This window comes from Pocillopora verrucosa, chromosome 4 (genome assembly GCF_036669915.1).
Source record: "Pocillopora verrucosa isolate sample1 chromosome 4, ASM3666991v2, whole genome shotgun sequence".
NCBI classification, from domain to species: Eukaryota; Metazoa; Cnidaria; class Anthozoa; order Scleractinia; family Pocilloporidae; genus Pocillopora; species Pocillopora verrucosa.
In genome coordinates this window covers 14,041,604-14,063,019 of record NC_089315.1, presented here as the reverse complement: position 1 = coordinate 14,063,019, position 21,416 = coordinate 14,041,604, and the positions used below count along the sequence as shown (strand labels likewise).

The following is a 21,416-nucleotide window of genomic DNA, read 5'->3' as shown; positions in this document are numbered from 1 at the left end:
TAATATACGACAACAAATTCAGGTGCGACTTTGCGAAAAAAAAGGGTGTAACTCTTCAAAGTTTCAAACAAGCTTGGACATGACTTCAAATAGTTTAAGGGAAAACTTTAAAACTTGCAAACCACACACCGGAAAAAAAGAAACACAACAAGAAACTTTTTTTTTTCACAATTTTCGATAAAACAAAGCGAATTTGTTCTACTTACTGTGAGCGCCACCGAACGAGCCAAAAGCAGGAGATGTTTGTTGCGGCTGTTGCATACCACCAAACCCTTGAGTGGCAGGCATACCAGCCACAGCTCCAAATGAAGGAACGTTAGACTAGCCCGGCCAAAGCCCCAAAGGTGGGCTGCCTTGAGATCTATAGGGTGGAAAACAACGTCTAACATGAGAAATTAAAAACGTGGCCACGCATCCTTCAGGTTCGTACCCTTTTTCAGAAAACAAATTTCAAGAACTTTTCCAGGACTCTTCCAGGACTCTGATTTTCCCAAGACTCCAAATTTCACTTCGTTCCTTTCATTCCCATTTCATATTTTCAAACATTTCAAAATAAATTCTCCTTACGGTCTACATACATTTCTTACAACGTAGGTTCTGAAAACGTTCTTGCTTGAGTTAAGCAGATTTCCAGGACCTTTCCAGGACCTGTGGTCTTTTTCCAGGACTTTCCAGTCATGGAAAAAGGCCAAAATAATATTCCAGGACTTTCCAGTTTTCTAGGACCTGTGCGAGTTCAGGTCCTTTTGAGTAATTTAACGGAGTTTTAATTTGTCACTGCCAAAAAAAAAGACTTTTGGATGGATGTCGAAGAAAACGCTGCTTCAGAGGGACAGAAATACTCATTTCTCAAGACTAGACTAGAACTTCAACGACACAATGAGGGGTTTTACGGGATCACCATGATGACACACTGAACAGTGTACTCTAATCATTATAGGACTACATTGGGAAAGGAGTGAAAATCAATTTTCATTTTCGACCACCATTACTGACCATAACGGCAACGTTACATTGAGGAAAAGTCAGTAATAACTTACTGTCCAAATCCACCAGAATTGACACTTCCAAAGATCCTTGTGAATATACAAAGTAAAAGAGAAGAGTGACTCCTTTTCAAATCGCAGCTATTACAAGTTACCTTTCCGAAATAAGGACAATTTATTCCTTTCATTCAGTCTACCTTGTGCAAGTCAATTTTCTTAGCGTTTTTTCTATTTCAGTTCGTTATCGGTGAAGGGGCGGGAGAGGAGTGGGTCAAAACAAATAGTGGCAACACTTCGGTGATTTCTGTTCTCGTTTTTTACTACTGAGCAGCCGATGCTGATTCGCTGTATATTAAACAAGTCTACAGTTCAAACAGATCCAATCAGCTGAATGCAACAACGGAACTAATAAAGCACAACGCCTGACTACCAAAACCTAAAGAAATAATAAAAAACAAATATGAACACGCCACCGACATCGCCTATTTGAAAGGTAGTCGAAATCCTGATCATTAACTTACAATAGTGTTCGAAAGCTCTCTCTCTCGCGTATAGTATTTCTGGCTTAAACAACCAGTAAAAACTAATTCAATTCAAACAACATATAAACATTCAATACACAAACAAGTCTTACCCTCCCGTAGGACTAGCCCCCACACCTCCTTGAGGGGATCCACCAAACGCGGAAGTACCTCCTAACGCAGGAGTACCACCAAACGCAGGAGCACCTCCTAACGCAGGAGCACCTCCTAACGCAGGAGCACACCCCAAACGCAGGAGCACCACCAAACACAGACCCACTGGCAGCAGGTGAGCCAAAGGGGTTGGGGTGTACCGACCCTGAGGAAGCTGAAATAAGAAGTTTGAGAAGCCATTATGAAAACCTTCAAATCAATTTACATTTCCCTTAACAAAAGCTGCAATTGACATTTTCTTTCCATGCATGAAAACTCATCATACAGTGACTACAGATAACTGTTAGCATTTTATAGCATTTTCATTTTCTTGTGTTTGCTGCTATGTTTTTCTCTTGAAAGTTCGTCACCGTCTCATCAAGGAGCACAAGAGAGAATAAATGGGTTGTTTTCTAATTCGTGATTGAGGGTAGACAAACGCGCTTACTGGCTGTAAAATTAACGACAAATTTAGAACTCTTTAAACCGTTAATTCTAAGACCTACTTTTATTTGCCTGTTAAATACAGCACGAGCGTTTTTCTCTTTCCCACCAGAATTCGTCCTGCTAGTCAAAAATACTAAATCTCGGCGCTGCGTGAACTTTGGGAAGGTATGCGCGGCGACGGTTCGTAAGAAGCGTTTTAGTAAAGAGAGACTTTTACCTGATGGCGATGCAGCACCAAAGCCAAACCACCGGCACCTACTCCAGTACCTGGAGCACTGAAGGAGCCCTCCTGAAAAACCACCAGTGGACTGGGAACCAAACACAGATGAAGAAAATGGACCACTGCCGAACGTTGGCTTTGATGTATCACTCGCCTGACGTTAAAAATGAATAAATAATCATATAAAAATTAACCCCCTTCCACCTCCATGAAAGAAAGAGAGAGAGAGAGAGAATAGAAAAACGGTGTGCATGCGGAAGCCTACATTTCCGTAACGATTTTAATGGCACCTGTTCGATATCCATAGACAAACGACAAAGATTGATTAGGAACTAAATATGGCCGAGGATGCAGCATGATGGAATGTAAAAGACACTTCACAAGGTCGCATTGTAAGAAAAATATTTTTTAACATTACCAACCTTAAAAATATCAGCTCCTGACTTCCCACCAAACAATGAAGACTCTACAGTTAAAAACGAGAAAACTTCTCAGACATAAGTAGCCATACTTCTATTGCTATGGAACTACAATCGACACCATGCGCAGTGAGCGTTAACAATTTTCTAAACATCTCTGCAAACCTTGTCCCCATTAAAATGATTCAACAAGGAATCAGCCATTACGTTATCAATTCCACGCTCTGAAACAAAGTAAGCATTACTCAACAGTCAGGAATGTCAGCCACAAAAATAAAAAGTCATAGTTTACGTGTAGACGTGGAGCCTGTAATCCTTGCGTGACGCCAAAAGGGTTCGTCTTGCTAGTCTGTGGGCTTGCTTGTCCACCTAAACCAAAGCCACCAAATCCAAATCCTAGAGCTTAAGGAGAAAAAAGGCAGTCTATAGTAAGTTACTAGTATCCAAGGTACCATGACAGACAGCTTCTTATAATTACCATGAATTAATTCTCAGAAGGTTATAGTATCAGACAGCGAAACAAATTAGCTCTAACGGAGTTCGTTTTCAATGTTTACAGGAGAGGATTTGCTTGAAAATGTGAATGAACATATGGTAGACACTTTTTGCCTAAAGGTTCCGGCAGGAAGGCTGCAAGTTATCACAACGGGACTGCACTCCAAAAGTTTTCTTCTTATAAATATAATATGAAAATAGAATTCAAACGTGGCAAGTCTCTTTGGAATTCTGAGAGTTGGTCAATGTGAAGGGAAGAAAAGCGGAGAAACCTGCTTTTCGTAAAGCCTTCTCATAAACAACCCAGAGACAAGTCATGTGGCTATGGAAAATTACCACCCAACAGTTTACATAAAGGTTTTTACTTACTATTTTCATTTGGCTTGGAGGCAGTGCCAAACCCACTACTTGTGGTAGAAGCAAAAGGTGACTGCCCAGTGGAAGATACCCCAAATCCTGTCCCCGACCCTGTGCCGGTCGCTGAGCTTTGCGATCCAAATCCTGGTGTGGAACCAAATGTGGAACCTTGGCTGCTGACAGGGACGCCGAAAGCTGGAGGAGTGCTTGCGAAGGTGAGGCCTCTTGAAGCTCCAAACACTGGAGTGGGAGAGAAGGAAGTTGATGTGAATCCTCCGAAGACGTTTCCAGAGGCAGTGCTAGTTGAAGTAGCGCCTTGAGAGCCAGAAATGTTACTGCCTGTCGATAGAACTGCACCGAAAGCACTTGTGGTGCTTGTGATTTTTCCAAACAGACCACTTGTAGTAGCAATTGAGGTTGAAGAACCTGGAGATGAACTTGCAACCACGTCTGTTGACTTCGGTGTTGTAAAAGTGGTTAATGAAGAACTTACTAATGGTGAAGAGGTGCTTTTGGAAGCTGAAGTGATACTGGGGAAGAAAGGACTCGTACTACTTGTCACAGAAAAGGCAGATGATGCAGAACCAGCTGTGAAACTAAATGCACTACTCCCTGCTGAGGTGACAGAAGGCGCAGCTGTTATGGCACTTTTAGCGCCACCAAGAGAAAAGCCAAATTCACCTCCGGATGCAGGCGTAGCAGACGTGGCAGCCGTAGCGGTCATAGTTGAAGCTCCAAAAGCACTTCCAGTGAGTAGTGATGTACTCCCTATACTTGTGAAAGACGGCGAACTCGACTTCATACTTCCTGAAAGGGCCTGAGCAAATGGACTTGCAAATGCACTGGTGGATGTTGTAGTTATGGCTGCAGCACTGGTATCTTTGTTCTCAGATGGAGTCCCTTTAAAAGGCAGAGGGACCTCCTCGGGAAGTGAGCTGACCGTAGGTGCTGCATCACCAGATGCTGAAATACCTCCTATGGCAGACGTTCGCAACAAGTTGCTCATGATGCTTGTGGAACCACTGCCTGTACCAGCAGAACCAAATAGACCACTTACATTGCCAGATGAAGAAAACCCTCCACCAAATGTGGCTGTAGCGGAATTCGAGGACCCTGCTGCTGTGCCCGTAGTTACGAATTCTCTGGAAGTGAAGACAGATGAAGCTGTGGTGGTCTGTCGAAAACAGGAAAAAAACACTAGTTTCCTTTTCATAGTTTTTTTTTTTGTACTAACTAGCAGTAAATTCCAGATGCTAATTTGGAACTTCACACTAATTGAGGTGAAAATTGGCAAATTCTAAACCCTCCTTTAGAATAAAAGGTCAACTTAACGTGTCGGGGGAACGGACTTCAAATTTACCCAGTCCATTCCATGAAGTCGTCTACGTTTCTTCATCGTTTACAGTCTTTAACTAACAACTCGACACTGTGGAAATGTATTTGTGTGAGTCGCTATCACGTTAGTACTTAAGAAGGCCTTGCAATTTTGTGTTTAGCGACCTGAAATAAAGTCGATGTCTTTAATATCTTCATCACAAGCCTCAAAGTCTACGACGTTTCCATTTTTTATTAGCCATCACAAAATACCCAGTTTAAAAGACTCACCTTCGCTTCATCCTTTCTAGTTTCTTGCTTCAATTCTTGTTCGCCTCTCGTTGGTATTGCTTGCTCACCTGCATTTCCTGCTGCAAATAAATTCCTACTCACTCCTGCGCTAGGAGTGATACCCACGGCTGGTGTCGAGGAAGTAGTTGCTGGTTTAGGTGACTCAACGCTTGCCGCAGCGGTAAGACTAGAAGCTTTGGAATCTGCTGTGTCTTTCGCTTTACTACTGAAACTAAATGCACTGAATGCAGGAACGGCAGTCCCAGACGAAGTTCCCAAGTTGAATAAACTTCCAGCCGGTGGAGCAAAGCTGAACCCGCCTATAGCCTGAGTTCCTGACAAAGGCTGCCGCAGCCCACTAGTTCTGGACGTCGTGGACGATGTCGGCAATGGCGGTGCAAATGTAGGTTTAACTACACTATTTGGATTCACAGTGACATTGGGAGCAGCAGAAAACTTGGTACCACTCTCATTTATTTTTGGCGGAGAGGCAGGTGGCTTAAAAGTGACAACTGGAGGGCCAGGCTTGCTACTGTCAGGGGATTTGAAGACAAATTCTGTGCTATACTGAGGCTTTGTGGAAGACTTCTGGGCCTCTGCTGTAGCGGCCATCAATGCTGCGTCGGCAATTGCTTTCGCAGCAGTGTTGCCTGCATCATAGTCCTTAGTTGGTGCACTTCCTTGGGACTGTGGTTTGTAAGTCACCAGAGTTACTGGTTCGATGCTCGCTGAAGGATCAAGGTTGCTACTTGACTGAACTGTTCCTTGGGTTGCACTGGCTCTACTCATTGCAGCCATAGCTGCAGCAACGTGCGGAGGTGTTTCTGTGCTTATAACCTTAACATTGGGCTTAAAGTCACCTTTCGGCTGAACCACTGGTGCAGGCGAGGACTATAAACGAAACGACAGAAAGAAAGCGAAGATGATGTGTCGGAAGAGATTGGGAACAATAGCGAGGAAGATATAATGGTGAGAAAAAAAACAAAAAGGTAGTGAAAACAAAAAAAAAATACTTTACCTCTTCCTTCATTGGAGGAAGTTTAAAACCAGTTGCTGGTTGGACTGATTCAGCTTGAGGTGCCTGTGATTCTGACGTCTTAATGCCTTCATCACTGGACTTATCAACTGCAGAAAATGCTCCACCTGCAACAGCCTTCGGACTGTCCCTGACTTGTTGCAAATTGTTGATATCAGCTGATCCTCTCGCTGTTTGAGTCGCTGGCTCCTTTAATTCAGCCGTTCCTTGTGAATTCCCCAAACTGAAACCGCTCTTTGAAGTGTCTTTAACTGTAGATTGTACAGGTTGCGAATCAGGCGCACGTGAACGGGTTTCTTGGACTTCGCTACACGGATTAAGCTCTTGTTCCTCACTGGTGTCGTCATCCTGGGACTCTTCCTCGGAAAGGCTTTCTTCACTTTGCCTTTCAGCCTCATCAAGGGGCTCAAAGCTACCTTTGGATCGTTCTGCCATTTCTCCTCGCTCTAGAGCAGGAGTCGAAGAAAAGAATGACTCTTCAGGCTTAGCCGGCTTCACTAAGGGTGTCTTGTTAACCGTAAGAGGAACTGGAAAAAAAATTAAGAGTTAGTAAAGAGTATTTTGAAAAGGTTAAGAACCCTGGCACTGCTAAAGTGGAACCGTATGCAGAATCATAATTAGTCATAATTACTTGGAAATATTTTTATTTCAGACAATGTCAGGTAAAACTAATGTACTGTAGAGTTTCCCCTGTAGATTACAAAATTCAAATCAATGGAGAAAAGAACAGGGAATATTAACTCCACGTTCCTTTTCAGGAACAAAGTCTGACTGCACACTTGTACTTTCGTGTGATTTTTTTTTCAGCAACGTAACCATCTTTTTAGCCTCGTCCACAAAGGAACATCAAATCGCAACATCCGCTACCATCAGATATTGTTCACAAATAAAGCCAATGGATGCTCCGAGCAGCTAAGGAAAAAGGGAGTCTGGTATGGCGAAACAAAATGGCAAATACAACGGGCCAAACTGGACTAGCCCCGTTGGCGTTAGAACCATTGAAGCTGACCAAAGTTTGCAGTGTGTAATAACAATAATGATAACGATAACAAGACTTACCAGGCATGCTTTTTCTCACTGGGGTAGTTCTCCGTTTCTGAAACATGTTTCTAAGCTTGGCTCGTTTTTCAGGGGATATTGGAGCTGTAAAATAACCATAGAAATATCCAAAATAATATTTTCACCAAAATAGAGAGTAATGTTCAAATGAGTGACAAAGTGATCCTGGATTGCATTGGTTTTGCTTTAACTTGCTCTATGATTGATCCCAAAAACTTGCACCAATTCTCGACCAATCAGATTCAACTAAAACCAAACACGATTTGGTCATCCGCGTTTTCCCGCACTTCAGGCACTTTGCCTGTTTCTTATTACCTCCATGTGATATTTTCCTTTGCTCTGATTGGCTGTGCCTGCTCTGATTGGCTGTGCCTACTCTGGTTTCAGTTCCCCGACACGCAATCGAAATGTACCCCATAATCGCTCACTCAGTATGAATCACTATGGGAGGGCGAGTTGAGTTGATAAAATAGGGCTACATTGGTAGTTGTCCCCTAGAAACGGCATTTTGATCCTTCTTCAATTTTGAAAATGTTTGATATAAATACACCTTGATTGAGTACGAGGAAAAATGGAAGCCAAACTCTTCACAAAAAGAACAAAAGTGTAGTAAACAATTGGTACAGTGCATGATTAATGGGTAACCAGAGTTTAAAATGGCTGAGGTGTTCCACTACCAAAACCATTGTATATGAATAGGTTTAAATGTACCTGAGACGGGTTTTGTAGGTGATTTTAATCCCAGTTTCGAAACAGAAAAGGGGTCACTTAAAGAGGAAACGTCATCTCTGAAATGGAAAATAAAATTCAAATTTAAACAATAGAGCATAATAAATAAAATAATAACAGAAGAAAACGAGGGAAGGGGAATAATTAATTGTAATTTTCAGTGGATATCAATTTCAGCTAAAAGAGAAAGGCAGTGATGAAGTTGAATTGTAAAATATTTTACCAAACTGTACAAACTCTCACGTGCTCACAGGTCAAGACTTGTGTAAGCAAGCTGAAACTGGGCGTTGTACTTTATCTTTTTGAGCAAAAGGTACATCACGGATTTCAATTATGAAACGATTTGCTTTTTGTTTCGAATGCCAAATTCAAACTCGCTTAGACTCGTCTGCGACACACAACTATTTGAGGAGTGGATTGTGAATACTGACATTGATGTACAATTGTAGTCGATTTGTAAAATACAATTAATCTAATACCTTAAAGGTGTTGTAGTCATCGGATTTCTTTGCCAAGAGGTTGACACCAGGTTGCGATTTTTCATTCCTTGTACAATTTTGTCCAACTTGACCCCCTGACAAATCGAATCAAACAGTGAAATAAGGTTTTATGTTCAGATACGAACCGTCGAGATACCACATGAATGAGAATGAATATCTTTGAGACTCACCTGATCTTGTGCTATCTTTTGGTGCATCCTCAGTGTCTGGTAAACTTCGGCTAGCGCAGGACGTTGGATAGACCTTCAATTGAAGCGAAACAATAGCTCATTTTGGAAAAGAGTGATAGCCTGAGAACAAATGTCGCCGCGCAATCGCTCATGGGATTGTTTGGAAAGGGGGAGGGGGGGTTGGGGTGACGCGATAAACAACGCAAGAGGTATGGACCATGAAAAAACTTTTCCAGTCCGCCGCCTTCTGCTGCAAAGGGGAGCTGTCTTGTTAAGAAGTTGCGATAAAAGGACTAAATAGGGAGACTAGGCAAAAATTAAAGAGCCTAAGATACTTCAACTAAGCCGTAATGCACTGCTGTCTTCCTCGTGCTTACCTTTTCTGTTCATTCTCTTTGTTCCACTGTTCGTCAAGAACCATGATAACGTCTCTAAGAAAACAGTAGGTTAAATAAAATACATGTATTTGTACTAACTCAATACTTGATCAGTACATACGTGAACGGAGTGGATGGAGAAATACGACAATTTTCAAATGATTATCGAGAGAAATTCCGAGATTGCATCGATCCTTCTTTACTTGGCTCTGTGGTTTGTTTAGCAAACTCGCGCCACCCCTCTCGACCAATCAGATACAAAAGTAAAAGCAATTACCATTTGCTCTTTCGCGTTTTCCCGCCCTTTGGGTCCTCATGACTCACTGAGATAATTTCCTTACCCATCTCTGATTTGGAATTATGATTACTTTGGTTTTAGTTTTACGACACTTAATCGAGAAGCCATCTATAGTCAAACCTCTATCAGGCGGTCACCCACGGGGTGACCGCTTAATACAGGTTCCACAGAAATGGGTATTTAAAAAAACGATAAAAAGCTTCATGTTATGTCCTAATTTACCACTTAATGTACTAAAACTCGCTCAAAAATACTACTAACCTTGATTTCGGGAGATGAAAGTGGATTAAATTTTATGGGAAAGATTACTCTTAGTTTTAATTGAGTGGTTCCGCTTCAAAGGACCATTCGATACAGTAGCAAAAGAACACAAAAAGGCCGTTGAACCAGGTTGACCTTTTAACACAGTCCCGCTTAATACAGGTTTGACTGTCCTCAATACGTGTGTAACTACGCTTTGGCCGTGGCATAGTCGCAGTACATTCACTAATAAAGAATACACTTAAGTGTTGATTAAAAAAAAAACATGAATTAACTCGCACCTGAGTGTTTTATCAAGATAGAGATGAAGCTTTCTGATTTCTTTCATCTTCTTCGTATTCAAAGGATCCAGAGCTCTTGACTATCGAACAAAAATAAAATAAATAACATTCCCTTAATGGCGCACAAATATTCTTTCACACGGTGTATTTGTCAACGGACATCCCTTGTTCCGACAACGTCAGATAAGCTTCGAGGAACAGATAATTATATGACGTATGTCCAAGGACAAACACATAAAGATGTTTTCAAGCAAAATCAAGGCCACTGTGTTTATCATCTATACGAGACTACAAATGTTTGAATGACATGCCGCCAAAAAAGTTCATAAGGAAGGTGGTTGAAATCTCAGTATTCCATCTCTCGGTCGGGTTAACTGACGAGCATATCTATTCTTCCTCCTCGAACGACGGTAAAAGAGAGTATTGCCCTGTTAGAGGGAGCTTTTTTAAGTCAAAAGCTGCGTTCAGAACAAGTGCGTGAAAGCGAATATACATAATCAATCATGTAATATGTTTTCCGTTTGAATTTACTCATACAAGTACGATATAATGATCAGTTCTACTCATACCTTAAGCAATTGAATATACCTTGCATCGCTCTTCTTATCCTGTCTAATCCTAATGTATAAAAAACGTGCGTGTTGCAGTTATAATTGTGATGATACATTCTGTTATCAACTGCCTCCACAAAACGAAGCTGATGTTTACAACGATCATTACATCACTAGATCTTCTAGTCATCTAATTTCTTTAAGAAAAGAAACCACATCATACAATTAAAGAAAGTAGGAAATTAGAAAAAAAGCAAAAAAATAATAAACAAACAGACACCCTCACCGAAAAACAGCAACAAAAAGGGAACGGGAACTTTTTAGCTTTGAAATCTAATGAACTCCAACAAAAATTGCATCTGATACGCACGCACCTGATATCTTCAAGCATTTCAAATGCTTCAAATAGTTTTCTTTTCTCCTCGTCAATGTTATTTTGTTGATCCTGTAGTGTTAATAATGGTAGGACTGAGCCTGGTTTCGACGGCACGATTTTTGCTGTCTTAATCTGGCTAAAAAGTTTATTGGCTACGAGTAAACCTTGAGGCCTGATCCTCCCCTGTGATTGGTTAGTTTTCGGCTAAAGCATAACGGGCGTATTTCGCGCAGCAAGCCTGGCTTCAAGTTGACGCAAACATAGTTGAAGTCAAACACACTGCCTATTACAGAAGCAATATGCAGTCGAAACATCGTTATCTACGTAGATTATATCACAAGTGACAGCATCGTAACACGAATGTTAACAATTCAAGCAATACTAGAGTTAACTACCATATTATCCACAACCTTTCCGAATATACAGGTTGTTTTACTATGAGGATGATGACACAGATTTACTTGGGTACTGCAATTGAGAAGAAATTAAAAAAAACAACAACAACAAATTACAAAAAAAAAAAGAACTAACACAAAGAAGTGGTTTGACCCGTATCTACCTGTTTGTCTTCAGGTCTGCTCAACAGATTATAAAAAAAAGACAGAAAATTTAGCTGCTGATCACTCTACAGAATCATGGGGTTAACTAAAGTACAAACCTTTGTGGCCAATTTGATGTCTTTGAGATTTCGACCAACTTCATCGGTTGCCCTCCTGAATGAAGCCAGCTCCTTATCATCGTCAGTAAGACGACACTTCCTTTGCATGCTCTTTACACTACTTCCCAATTTTGCCATTTCTTCGTTAAAGAGGCTAATCTATAAAATGTTAATCATTACAGAAATTAAATGAGAGGAAAGTATTATCATGTCACGTAAGAGTTATAAAATTATCCTAAAGGAAAGTCAGGGTATTTTTAAAGACAGTCAGTCGATAAATACAACAACGGGAAAAAAACTAATTTAATTATATTTGGAGGTAAAAACATTTTTGCTTTCCTTCCATTGCGGTCTCGGGGCATATCCGAGAGCTAAATACCCACGATATTCTCTCAACGATAGCGGTTAAATTACAAAGATAATTGAAGTTTCCTGCCATAGTAATCAAGACATTACTGTTTCATGGATAGTCTCTGACACAGATGCTTCCATTGTTTTTTCTTTTGCAACTGGAGCAACCTAAGAAAAAGTAAGGATTACATCAAATTAGAGGTAAATTGAATCACACTTTGCATATAGTATTACGTAGAACCGACCAGTCAATTGGAACTTGTTTGCAAAATGTTTATAACAAATTGAAAACAATTCGTTCAATCATTTCGGACTTACAAAAGCCACCAACTAACGTGTGACGTGTGAGTCTCCAATCAAAATTCTCATAACAGCGCTTATAATAGCAGTATGAAGTTCCTTTGTGACAAAAAGTGTAGGACTCCAACACATTTGCTGTATATGGAGGACCTAGCTGACAGATGAGATATCTGTAACTCAGACAATCCATATGAAAATCTGGAACTGGCCAGAGTTGGGATTCTAACACAAACAGAGATCTCTTCCAAACAATAAAATTGAGAAAAATAAATTACCTTTTTGGTGCGTTCCTGTTTTGCACTTTCTCTGGCATTTGATTGCCCAAGTAATTTTAAGCTCTGTGAAGGAGAATTTGCAGTAAAACTTAAGCTTCCCTCGATCCTCTGCACTTGTCTTGAAGTAAAAGGACTGGGCTGATCTTCCTTTGTTACATGCCCAGCTGGTTGTTTAGCAGATGTTAGCTTCGGTGTTGATGGCAAGCTTAGTCCTGCAACCTGAGAGGGAACAGAGCAGATTGTCTTTTGTTCTAAACCTTAATTATATATTTCAGTGTGACTTCCTTTATCAAAGGAATCAACAGTGTACATACGCAGTATTGAAAGTTCGATGTGGCCCAATCTCTTGACAGATTTATAATACAATTCTTTTTGGTTTCCTAAAAAATAATTTGAACAAATATTGAGTTATCGCAAATTCTGATCATCGTTTTTAAAAGCAGCATAGCAAGGCTAAATCCTGTAAGGAGCACCATTCATTTCAGCTCTTTGTGCCATTGGCCTAAAAAAAAAATTTGGTGATCTCCCAAGCAAAGCAACCTCTGAAAATATTGTGGTTGCATTTCTGAATCAAGCAAGGTATGAAAAAAAATTAAGGAACTCATTTTTCAATGATTAAGTAGTTTTTACTCAATTGAAATTGACATAACACTGCGCTAAGGGGCCTCGTAAATAGCACAAGGCTGTAAGTTAATGAGTTTTATTGATGCCCATCGTCTATTGTAAAGTTAAATTGTGTAATACCTGAGGTTGAGAGGGTGCCTTTATGGAGGTTGCAGCAGTAGTTGGTGCTGGTTGAAAAGATGTCTTTACTTGACTATCTGGCTGCAATTGAGTGATAGGAGTGGGTTTCACAAGAGGAGGCCTACTTCTTGAGGGCTTCCCTGATTCTGTGGCTTGCACTTGTGCAGTAGGTTTAAAGGGTATTGGCCCTGACTGCTTATCACTTGAAAATGAAAATACACTGGCTGTAGGGTTCCCAGATGTACCTGAGGAAGAAGTTCCAGCTGTCGAAGGAACAGTTAGCATTGAGCCTGGTAATGAAAAGGTACCAGACTGAAGATTCCCTGAAGTTCCAGATATCAAAGGAGTGGTTTCTTTAGGGCTTGCAAATGAAAAGGTATCAGTTGGAAGGTTCCCTGATTTGCTTGACAAGGGAGTTCTAGATGTCAAAGGAGTGGTTTCTTCAGGGCCTGCAAATGGAAAGGTACCACTTGGAGGGTCGACTGATTTGCCTGACAAGGGTGTTCCAGGTGCCAAAGGAGTGATTTGCTTGGAGCTTGCAAATGAAGAGGTACCAGTTGGAAGGTTCCCTGATTTGCCTGACAAGGAAGTTCCAGATGTCAAAGAAGTGGTTTCTTTAGGGCCAGCAAATGAAAAGGTACCACTTGGAAAGTTTCCTGATTTGCTTGACAAGGAACTTCCAGATGTCAAAGGAGTGCTTTCTTTGGGGCTTGCAAATGGAAAGGTACCACTTGGAAGGTTCCCTGATTTGCCTGACAAGGGAGTTCCAGATGTGAAAGAAGTGGTTTCTTTAGGGCCTACAAATGAAAAGGTACCACTTGGAAAGTTTCCTGATTTGCTTGACAAGGAACTTCCAGATGTCAAAGGAGTGCTTTCTTTGGGGCCTGCAAATGAAAAGGTACCACTTGGAAGGTTCCCTGATTTGTCTGACAAGGGAGTTCCAGATGCCAAAGGAGTGGTTTGCTTGGAGCTTGCAAATGAAGAGGTACCACCTGGAGAGAAATAGCCAGATGTTGTGGTCTGTGAGAAAACACCAGTAGGGAGGTCTCTAGCAGTACCAAAGGTTGGCAAAACATTCCCTTTAGGAACAGAACCTGATGAGAAAAGAATAATATCCCTGGAGTGGTAAATGACAAAGGCCCTTGATTTGAATCAGTCATTAATGTTGGAATTTGTAGAAATAACATTGGAAATGAAGTCTCCTGCTTATTTACAATGTTCAAAAGATTACTGAGTTGAAAGTACATTCACAGAAAAAAAAAGAAAGGTTTGGGTTGCAAAATCTACACATTTTTAAAATGCTTTATAGGAAGGAATTCCGAAGTACAATTCATCACCTGCTTTTGATGCTATTGCCTTTCTTTGTCCTCCAAGTGGTAAAGGTTCTGGAACTCTAATTATACCTTGATCTACATTAGGGGTTTGATTAACAATGTAATATGGGCACAGGACACCATCTGTTGATAGAAGCATCATCATTGGGGCCGGGGGAAGCTTTTTTTCTCCTTCTAAAATGGGCTTGGTTGATCTAAAGTCAAATGCCAATCCCATAGGAAATGTTTCATCATTGTTGTTAGTCAAAGGCATTTCTGCACGACCATTTTCTTCAGCATTCCACTTTTCCCAAGGAGTAGAAGCCTGTTCAAATACAAGGAAAGCAAGGAAGTATCAATAGTGCAGTCTCACAATACTTAAAAAATATTCTTTGAGGGACAACATACGACTATGCTAAATCACTGTGTGATGCAATGGCCCTTCAGAATTGTCATTTTCAAGAGTATCAATTCCACATTTTATCTCTTCTTTAACCAGAGAATATCATTATTTACTAATTTTTGATATTTACAAATATACCTGAAAAATGGAAGGCCAAAAGAATATCTTTATTTTTACAGTAGCAGCACATAAATCTTAGAGCGGGCTCAAGCAATGGAAATTAATTAAAAATGTCATAAACAAATAAATTTCAAGGGAGCTACTGCGTCAATTCATATTTTTGAGCTATGCAAGTCCATTTTGAAAATTCAACATGCAAAACGAAAGTTATGCATCAAGGAATTCAATAAAACAACATCATACCTCTCCTCCATACTTCCCAAGTACAGCAGCTTCAAACCCATTGGAACATGCTGAAATCAAAATATTCCTAAAACAGAAGTATCTACACAGTTAGAGTGTTACTTTATTGAAGTGAAACAACTGACAGTATTTGTTGCTTAGGCAGTGGTTTGGTTTCTATGGTGCTCTCTGTGTTGCTAACGAGGTTACTATACTAAAATTAATCTCTCACTACCATAAGGGTAACTAAATGGACTATTCAATACCAATGACAAGCTACAGCTATAAATGCAATTTAAGCATTATGAAAAGAAAGTCATGTAACAGGATAATTGTCAATGTTATGTGGTGTGCCCAGGGGCCCTTCTACAGTATGTTTCTATGGGTACCTTTATAGCACCTGTCCTCCAATATTTTTGACAAGGTGTATTAATGGCAATTTGTCAAGATTTTGCTTTGAAATGTCCAATTTTGTGATTAAAACCCAATAAATATTACTAAGAAAACAACATAGTGTTTAGTTGAATAGTTCTTTAATTGCCACTAGATGAATTTTGTATGGTCCATTTAAATTAGTCAGAAATTCATAATATATAGATTTAGCCAAGCCTAAAAGTGGAGTTCCCATTTTTTTTCCCACATGTCTCAGGGGCACAACGCCTTGCCCCAGCCAGGACTAGAACCTGGGTCATCTGACTCGGAGCCCAGTGCAATGACCACTGGACTACTGGACAAAGCTGTGGCGTTGGCGTGCCCGCAGTACAGTTGACCACACATGTTAAAAGTAGCACCTTGTATGGACGCCCATACAGTGTCAAGTCCAAATTTTTTTGGCTTGATGGGTTACTACAATTTTGTATCATTATGGGGCTATGCTGAGCTCTGCTAAAATTCTCTTAGACTATTCTTACCATTCAGTGATGAGTTTTAAGTAAAACATGGGTTGCCGTTCCTCGCTCATCACATAGTAGATATCATCAAAGTTTATTATTTTCTTTGGTTCATCTCTCTAAGAGCAAAAAGAGGAAAAATAGAGCTCAACTTCTGTCACTGTTCAATAGTACTAAATATCTTTTTTGCTCAAACCATCTTTAGACTGCAAAGCACAAATATTTTGCTCAGTTTATTTTGCCTAAAGGCCATGTTTTCCACGTCAGGGGAAACAAATTTTGCCGTTCAAGAAGAGTTAAGTTTTCTGATGGGAAATTATTTTTGTGGTTTCTTGTAACAGAACATAAAGAAAGAGGAAAAGCACCTATTTTAAAAAATTTTAGCTAGTCAAGTTAATAAGCAGGAGCTGTGCATGTGTGCAGTCAACAAATTTGTAGCCTGATGGGTATTCCATGTCACTCAAAATAAAAAGAACATGAATTGACACTGCTTTGCATGTAGAGACTTTCATTTTGTCCTAAATAGTAAGTAAATGTGGCCTTTTCTTTACCAATATTTTTTTTTGATTCATAACTGTACACAAAATTTGCTAAAATAAAAAACCCCTCAAAATTTTCAAGCTACATACAAAGGTACATGGTTTGTCCTTGAATATGTCAAGGTTGGAATTTTTCTTGGTGTGAAAATTTTCAAATTACCCTGATTTGTATTTTCCTGTGTTTCAGATTATGATTATAACAAATACAAGATTAGTAAATAAGAATCAAACTGATCTGTACTAACTGCTTTCGAAAAGTTAAACCAAGAAAATGTTTGATCCAAAACATATACTAAATAACATTTAAACTTACAGGAGTGGAAATAAGCAGAAACTGTGGAGCATCCCCTTCCTCAAAGCTGGAGTAAACAACAGCAAACAATGTTGCAGTAATCCACAGCACATCCGTCACTAAATATCACATGAAGTAATTTGTTAACAAAGTTAAATATTGGAAGAATGAATCAAATGATAAATCAATCAATCAGTCAGTCAAGAAATACAGTATATAAGTGACTTCACTAATTTACAAGACTACAGTGTAAGTATTGCAATAAATGGATGTTGGTTTATACCTGTATGTACTGTACACAATTTAACTATTTAGCAAAAGAAAGTGGATTGAAATAGTTGAATCAATGAACAGCTCGCAAAGATTATTTGTGAAGCAAAGGTAATTTACATCAAAATAGGGTAGAAAAAGTTGAAGTTGTGTCAATATACATGTGCTATTGCATTTCAATTCTTATTTGGAGGAAGGGAGACATTGCCACTGATTACAATTTTCAATACCTGAGTGAGGATCGTCAATAAAAATTTCAGGGCATTCTATTTCCTTTTTAACTTCCAAAGCCTAAAGAGAATCATTTTAGATAATAAAGAACATGTTACAAAACTGAACCCAGTGAACTTAGAAATCAATATTCAAGAGTAATATCACTTCTCACCTATTATTTTAATTTCACCCAAGGGTTTGAAAACAAACCATACTTTACTCTTTACCAAATAACATGAATAAATCAATTTTTTAATTAAAGGTTAGAATTTTAAATTCAAAAGGTTGTGAGGGACATCACAAAAAGGATGTGAGGGATGTCACAATCAATGCTAAAAATGGTACAGATCTGAGGAGAAGATCAGCAAAAGTGCTAAAAAACATGTAGTTTCCCAAGCATAGTATACCAAAAATACTCTAAGTTGTACCACCCCAAAATCATTGTCCCTGGTGAAAAAGCATGCATCCAGTTCCTACTGGTCAAAACTTAAAAAATACCCCCCTAGCTCCTCCACCCACCTTTATGGACAAGAAATGAAATACATGTTTTGGTTGTGTTTATTGCCAGCATGACCTTTTATAACAATAACTAATATGATGATTCCACCCCCCCCCTCCCCCCCTCACTAAAATACCTTTTTCACTAAGAATTTCCTTGTGCTTTATTGTGTATTTATACCATCCAGGTTTCAGTTTTATAAGAAACAAGGCCAAGTTTGCAAAAAAAAAAATGACCAGTACAAACTACTGGTATTATGCCATTTAAAAATCATGACCACCTTTTGCATTTTACTACAAGTTCGTATTGTTGTTAATTCAAAAATGCTATGTCATAAAACAATCATTGGTCCAGCCAAATTTTTGGTTAAGAAATATGAAATATGCCCTGTTTCTTGACCTGCAAACTCTTTCTGATTACTACCTGAAAGTGCCCATATCTTGTTCTAAATTTGAAATACAAGTTATAGTTGCCCCAAGCACTAACATGAAGATTTAAAGTTAGTTTGAATTGTACCTGTGAATACTGTGTTAAACTGCCATCTCTGTGTCCAACAACAAGCTGTTTTCCTTTTGGACTCCAACAAACTAGTAAAAATATTCTCAAATCATTTCTTGTCCATAATTGACTTTAATTCATATAAAAGAAAAAAAATGCAATTAAGTGACTTAATAACACCTACTTGCATTGGCATTTACACTTCCTGGAAGAGAAGCCAGTGTTTTGATTTCAGTTTCAGTAAGCTCCATTATTGACACAGCTCCAGAACTAAAACAAATGGCAAAGATACCAGGAAAACCAGGGTTCCAGAGAAGGTTTGCAACACTTACTCCTGTTTAAGAAATAATTATCAAATAAACATTACTTTATTTTGCAACTAACAACATGCAAGTTATTAACTGGTCTCCCTTGATATATATAGTATCATGTTACATTGTAAATAACGTGACAAAAACATCCCAGCAAATCACGTGCAAAATGAGTACATGTGATAACTTAGAAACTAAGCGATGAAGCACATCATTCATACCAACATATACTTTAATGATGATGTATAACGTTATGTAAAAATTTATTCTGTTCACAAAAAGAATATGCAATAAATTAATACAATTTGTTTATTCTCAGTGTATCGTATTTCGGTAGAATCAGCTAAAGCACTCGTTTGTAACTAGTTGTCGCGTTCTGAATGAATGCTTATTTTATAGCTTTTATCATCGGTGAACATGCTGTTCTCGAAAACTGATTCATTCATCTCGCCTTTTAAACAAAAACTAAGAAGTGCTTATGATAATGGTGTTGTGTTACAGTTTGGTCACGACTAAGCCTTGTTCGGACTCGTATGCAAATTTTTTATGCGAAACCGAATTTGCTTCTTGTTTCATAATTTGTCAGATCATCGATCGATGTTCACCTTCTGTTCCTCATCGAAAGTGATCGAGGTAAGTTTGAAGTTTCGAAGAAATAAGCACGCGCAATGCGAACACCAAATTGTTTACATTCCCAATGCGTAAACATTCTAGGGGGCGCTGATTGCAATGAATAAATTGGGAAGCATATTAGTGAGTATTCGCTTCGTTACTCGCTTAATGGTACGAGTGTTTCGATGTCTTCTGTAAGAGACATTTTCCTTCCCTCTTGATTCATCAACAACTCAAATCAAGCAAATCTACTGCTACTGCTCGTTAGTCGATAAATTCCCGAAGCAATGCGACATGCGTGAGTGTAACATAATAGCTTTTTTCATTATGTAAATTTCCCATTGTCGACTAGTCGCATTTTTCAAACCAAGAAGTTCTTTGTTTTACACAACAATGTACTATAAAGGAAACTTACAGCACCAAATAACAACGGCACATGAGTCGCGAATTTTTTCGACCGTGCCCGCAAAAAAGTCGTATAAATGCGCGTCTGACTATCCTGCGTCTAGGCGTATTAAATTCGTCTGCACATTTAACATATAGGCGAGCGGTATTGTAGGTATGTTTAATATAATCTGTATCATGCTCAATTAGACGTAGATTGTCAGAAGATTATTTTTGAAGTAATCATAATTTTTAAAATAACTTCGTTAACTTCAAGCCTGTAAATAATAAGCATCAGGTCTTTTGCTGTGCTACTAAATAGTTTTACCAGAAAAGAAGCAAATCTGCTTAGATGAAAAAAAATTGTTAACCTCTCATAAGCAATGAATGTATTTTTTTCAAAATTACAGTACGTCCTGTACCAATACTAGTTTTTCATATAAGTTGAGATATGAAAGAAGTAGCACAGGATAATATACTTCTTGTAATAGGCTGCTTGGTTGGCTCTCAAAATTTGAGAATCCAATTCACACCAACAAGTTGTAATTTTGCAAGCTTTCGAAAGAAGATGGCATTGTTCAACAAAGCATGTTTTCACTCGGAGCTTTACAGGAATTGTACCTGTAATCGTATTGTTCATTCAAAAAGCAAAGTGATCCATGCTCTAAGTTAAACCCTTTATTGTAATACATTGTATTGGACACCTTAAACATTTGACCATTACAACCAAAAAGTTGGCAAATATTTGTAAGATGATAGCTTGTTATTTGCAGACTTGAAACTTAGTTCTAAACAATGTGTACCTGCATCACTTGTAAGAATTGTGTCACCAAACTTGGCATTTGATGTGTTCTGAAATGACGAAAAGTTTATCAAAGGGAGCCAGATACATTGAGAAGTGTAGAATGAAACAAATCATAATTGTAAAACAAAACAAAACAAACAATTACAACATACAGAACTTCCAAGGGTTGGAACATCATAGAGATTCAAGAGAGTTTGATTTCCATTCACATAGCAGACAGACAGAGTCAAATCATTACTGCTAAGACCCACAAACTGTACAGAATGACCAATTTCTTTGAAGGTTGAAGGGCAAGTTGCCACTGAAAGATACAATAAAAAATACCCTATCATTGTTAGACAAATGGATCCCTGCAGGATGACATCATAACAACACTCAAGCATGTCAAAAATTCCCCTAATGTGCAAGTTTGGTAACTTCCTGTTTTTTTTTTTTTCTCATCAGCTTATAGCCCTCTGTATATTAAGTTTCAAGATTCAAGTTTAATTTAAAAGATCATTCAAAGTATCCCTGTTGATTCAAAGCTGCATCAATTTTGCAATGATATATGGCTGTAACTTAGCTCTGAATGTACTCATTTTTGAGAAAAGAACTGGACAACTATTGAGGTACTGATGCACCAAAGAATTAAGCCACCACTGAAGGAAGTAGGTTTCCCCAAAATACTACATAGTGACCCCTTGAGTTTCATCTTAAACAGGCTAAGGGTAACACATATGCAGTTTTGTTTGTTTTTTTTGAGAGGGTGGGTGGGGGGGGGGGGTGGTGGTGGTTCTAAGGGTTCTTTCAACAACTTACCAACATTCTGCATGCTTCCTTCATCAGATTCATTAATTCTTTCAATGGTTTCAGTTTTTATCACTCTTGTTCCTGTTA

The 21,416-nt window shown here is 38.9% G+C and overlaps 2 protein-coding genes across 2 annotated transcripts in view; one reads left to right on the top strand and one right to left on the bottom strand.

Annotated features, from left to right (window-relative positions):
* Positions 1-186: 186 nt before the first annotated feature.
* Positions 187-21,416, bottom strand: part of LOC131772952 (nuclear pore complex protein Nup214) — a 22,607-nt gene continuing 1,377 nt past the window's right edge. The window contains exons 3-33 of the mRNA XM_066165013.1: positions 21,339-21,410; positions 20,693-20,841; positions 20,539-20,587; positions 18,613-18,762; positions 18,447-18,517; positions 17,449-17,509; positions 16,970-17,067; positions 16,139-16,236; positions 15,249-15,315; positions 14,507-14,807; positions 13,170-14,263; positions 12,426-12,644; positions 11,956-12,018; positions 11,500-11,658; positions 10,840-10,910; positions 10,484-10,532; positions 9,915-9,994; positions 9,075-9,128; positions 8,698-8,770; positions 8,507-8,601; positions 8,010-8,086; positions 7,299-7,382; positions 6,222-6,766; positions 5,204-6,094; positions 3,611-4,772; positions 3,039-3,148; positions 2,750-2,793; positions 2,325-2,481; positions 1,621-1,835; positions 1,041-1,076; positions 187-361 (exon numbers count right to left, since the gene is read on the bottom strand). Of these exons, the coding sequence (XP_066021110.1) occupies positions 322-361; positions 1,041-1,076; positions 1,621-1,835; positions 2,325-2,481; positions 2,750-2,793; positions 3,039-3,148; positions 3,611-4,772; positions 5,204-6,094; positions 6,222-6,766; positions 7,299-7,382; positions 8,010-8,086; positions 8,507-8,601; positions 8,698-8,770; positions 9,075-9,128; positions 9,915-9,994; positions 10,484-10,532; positions 10,840-10,910; positions 11,500-11,658; positions 11,956-12,018; positions 12,426-12,644; positions 13,170-14,263; positions 14,507-14,807; positions 15,249-15,315; positions 16,139-16,236; positions 16,970-17,067; positions 17,449-17,509; positions 18,447-18,517; positions 18,613-18,762; positions 20,539-20,587; positions 20,693-20,841; positions 21,339-21,410 (6,434 nt within the window). The 3' untranslated portion in view covers positions 187-321. The remainder of the gene's footprint in view (positions 362-1,040; positions 1,077-1,620; positions 1,836-2,324; positions 2,482-2,749; positions 2,794-3,038; positions 3,149-3,610; positions 4,773-5,203; positions 6,095-6,221; positions 6,767-7,298; positions 7,383-8,009; positions 8,087-8,506; positions 8,602-8,697; positions 8,771-9,074; positions 9,129-9,914; positions 9,995-10,483; positions 10,533-10,839; positions 10,911-11,499; positions 11,659-11,955; positions 12,019-12,425; positions 12,645-13,169; positions 14,264-14,506; positions 14,808-15,248; positions 15,316-16,138; positions 16,237-16,969; positions 17,068-17,448; positions 17,510-18,446; positions 18,518-18,612; positions 18,763-20,538; positions 20,588-20,692; positions 20,842-21,338; positions 21,411-21,416) is intronic.
* LOC131772932 (uncharacterized) overlaps positions 19,263-21,416 on the top strand; it is a 24,282-nt gene continuing 22,128 nt past the window's right edge. The window contains exon 1 of the mRNA XM_066165009.1: positions 19,263-19,372. The gene's annotated coding sequence lies outside the window, so the exon portion shown is untranslated. The remainder of the gene's footprint in view (positions 19,373-21,416) is intronic.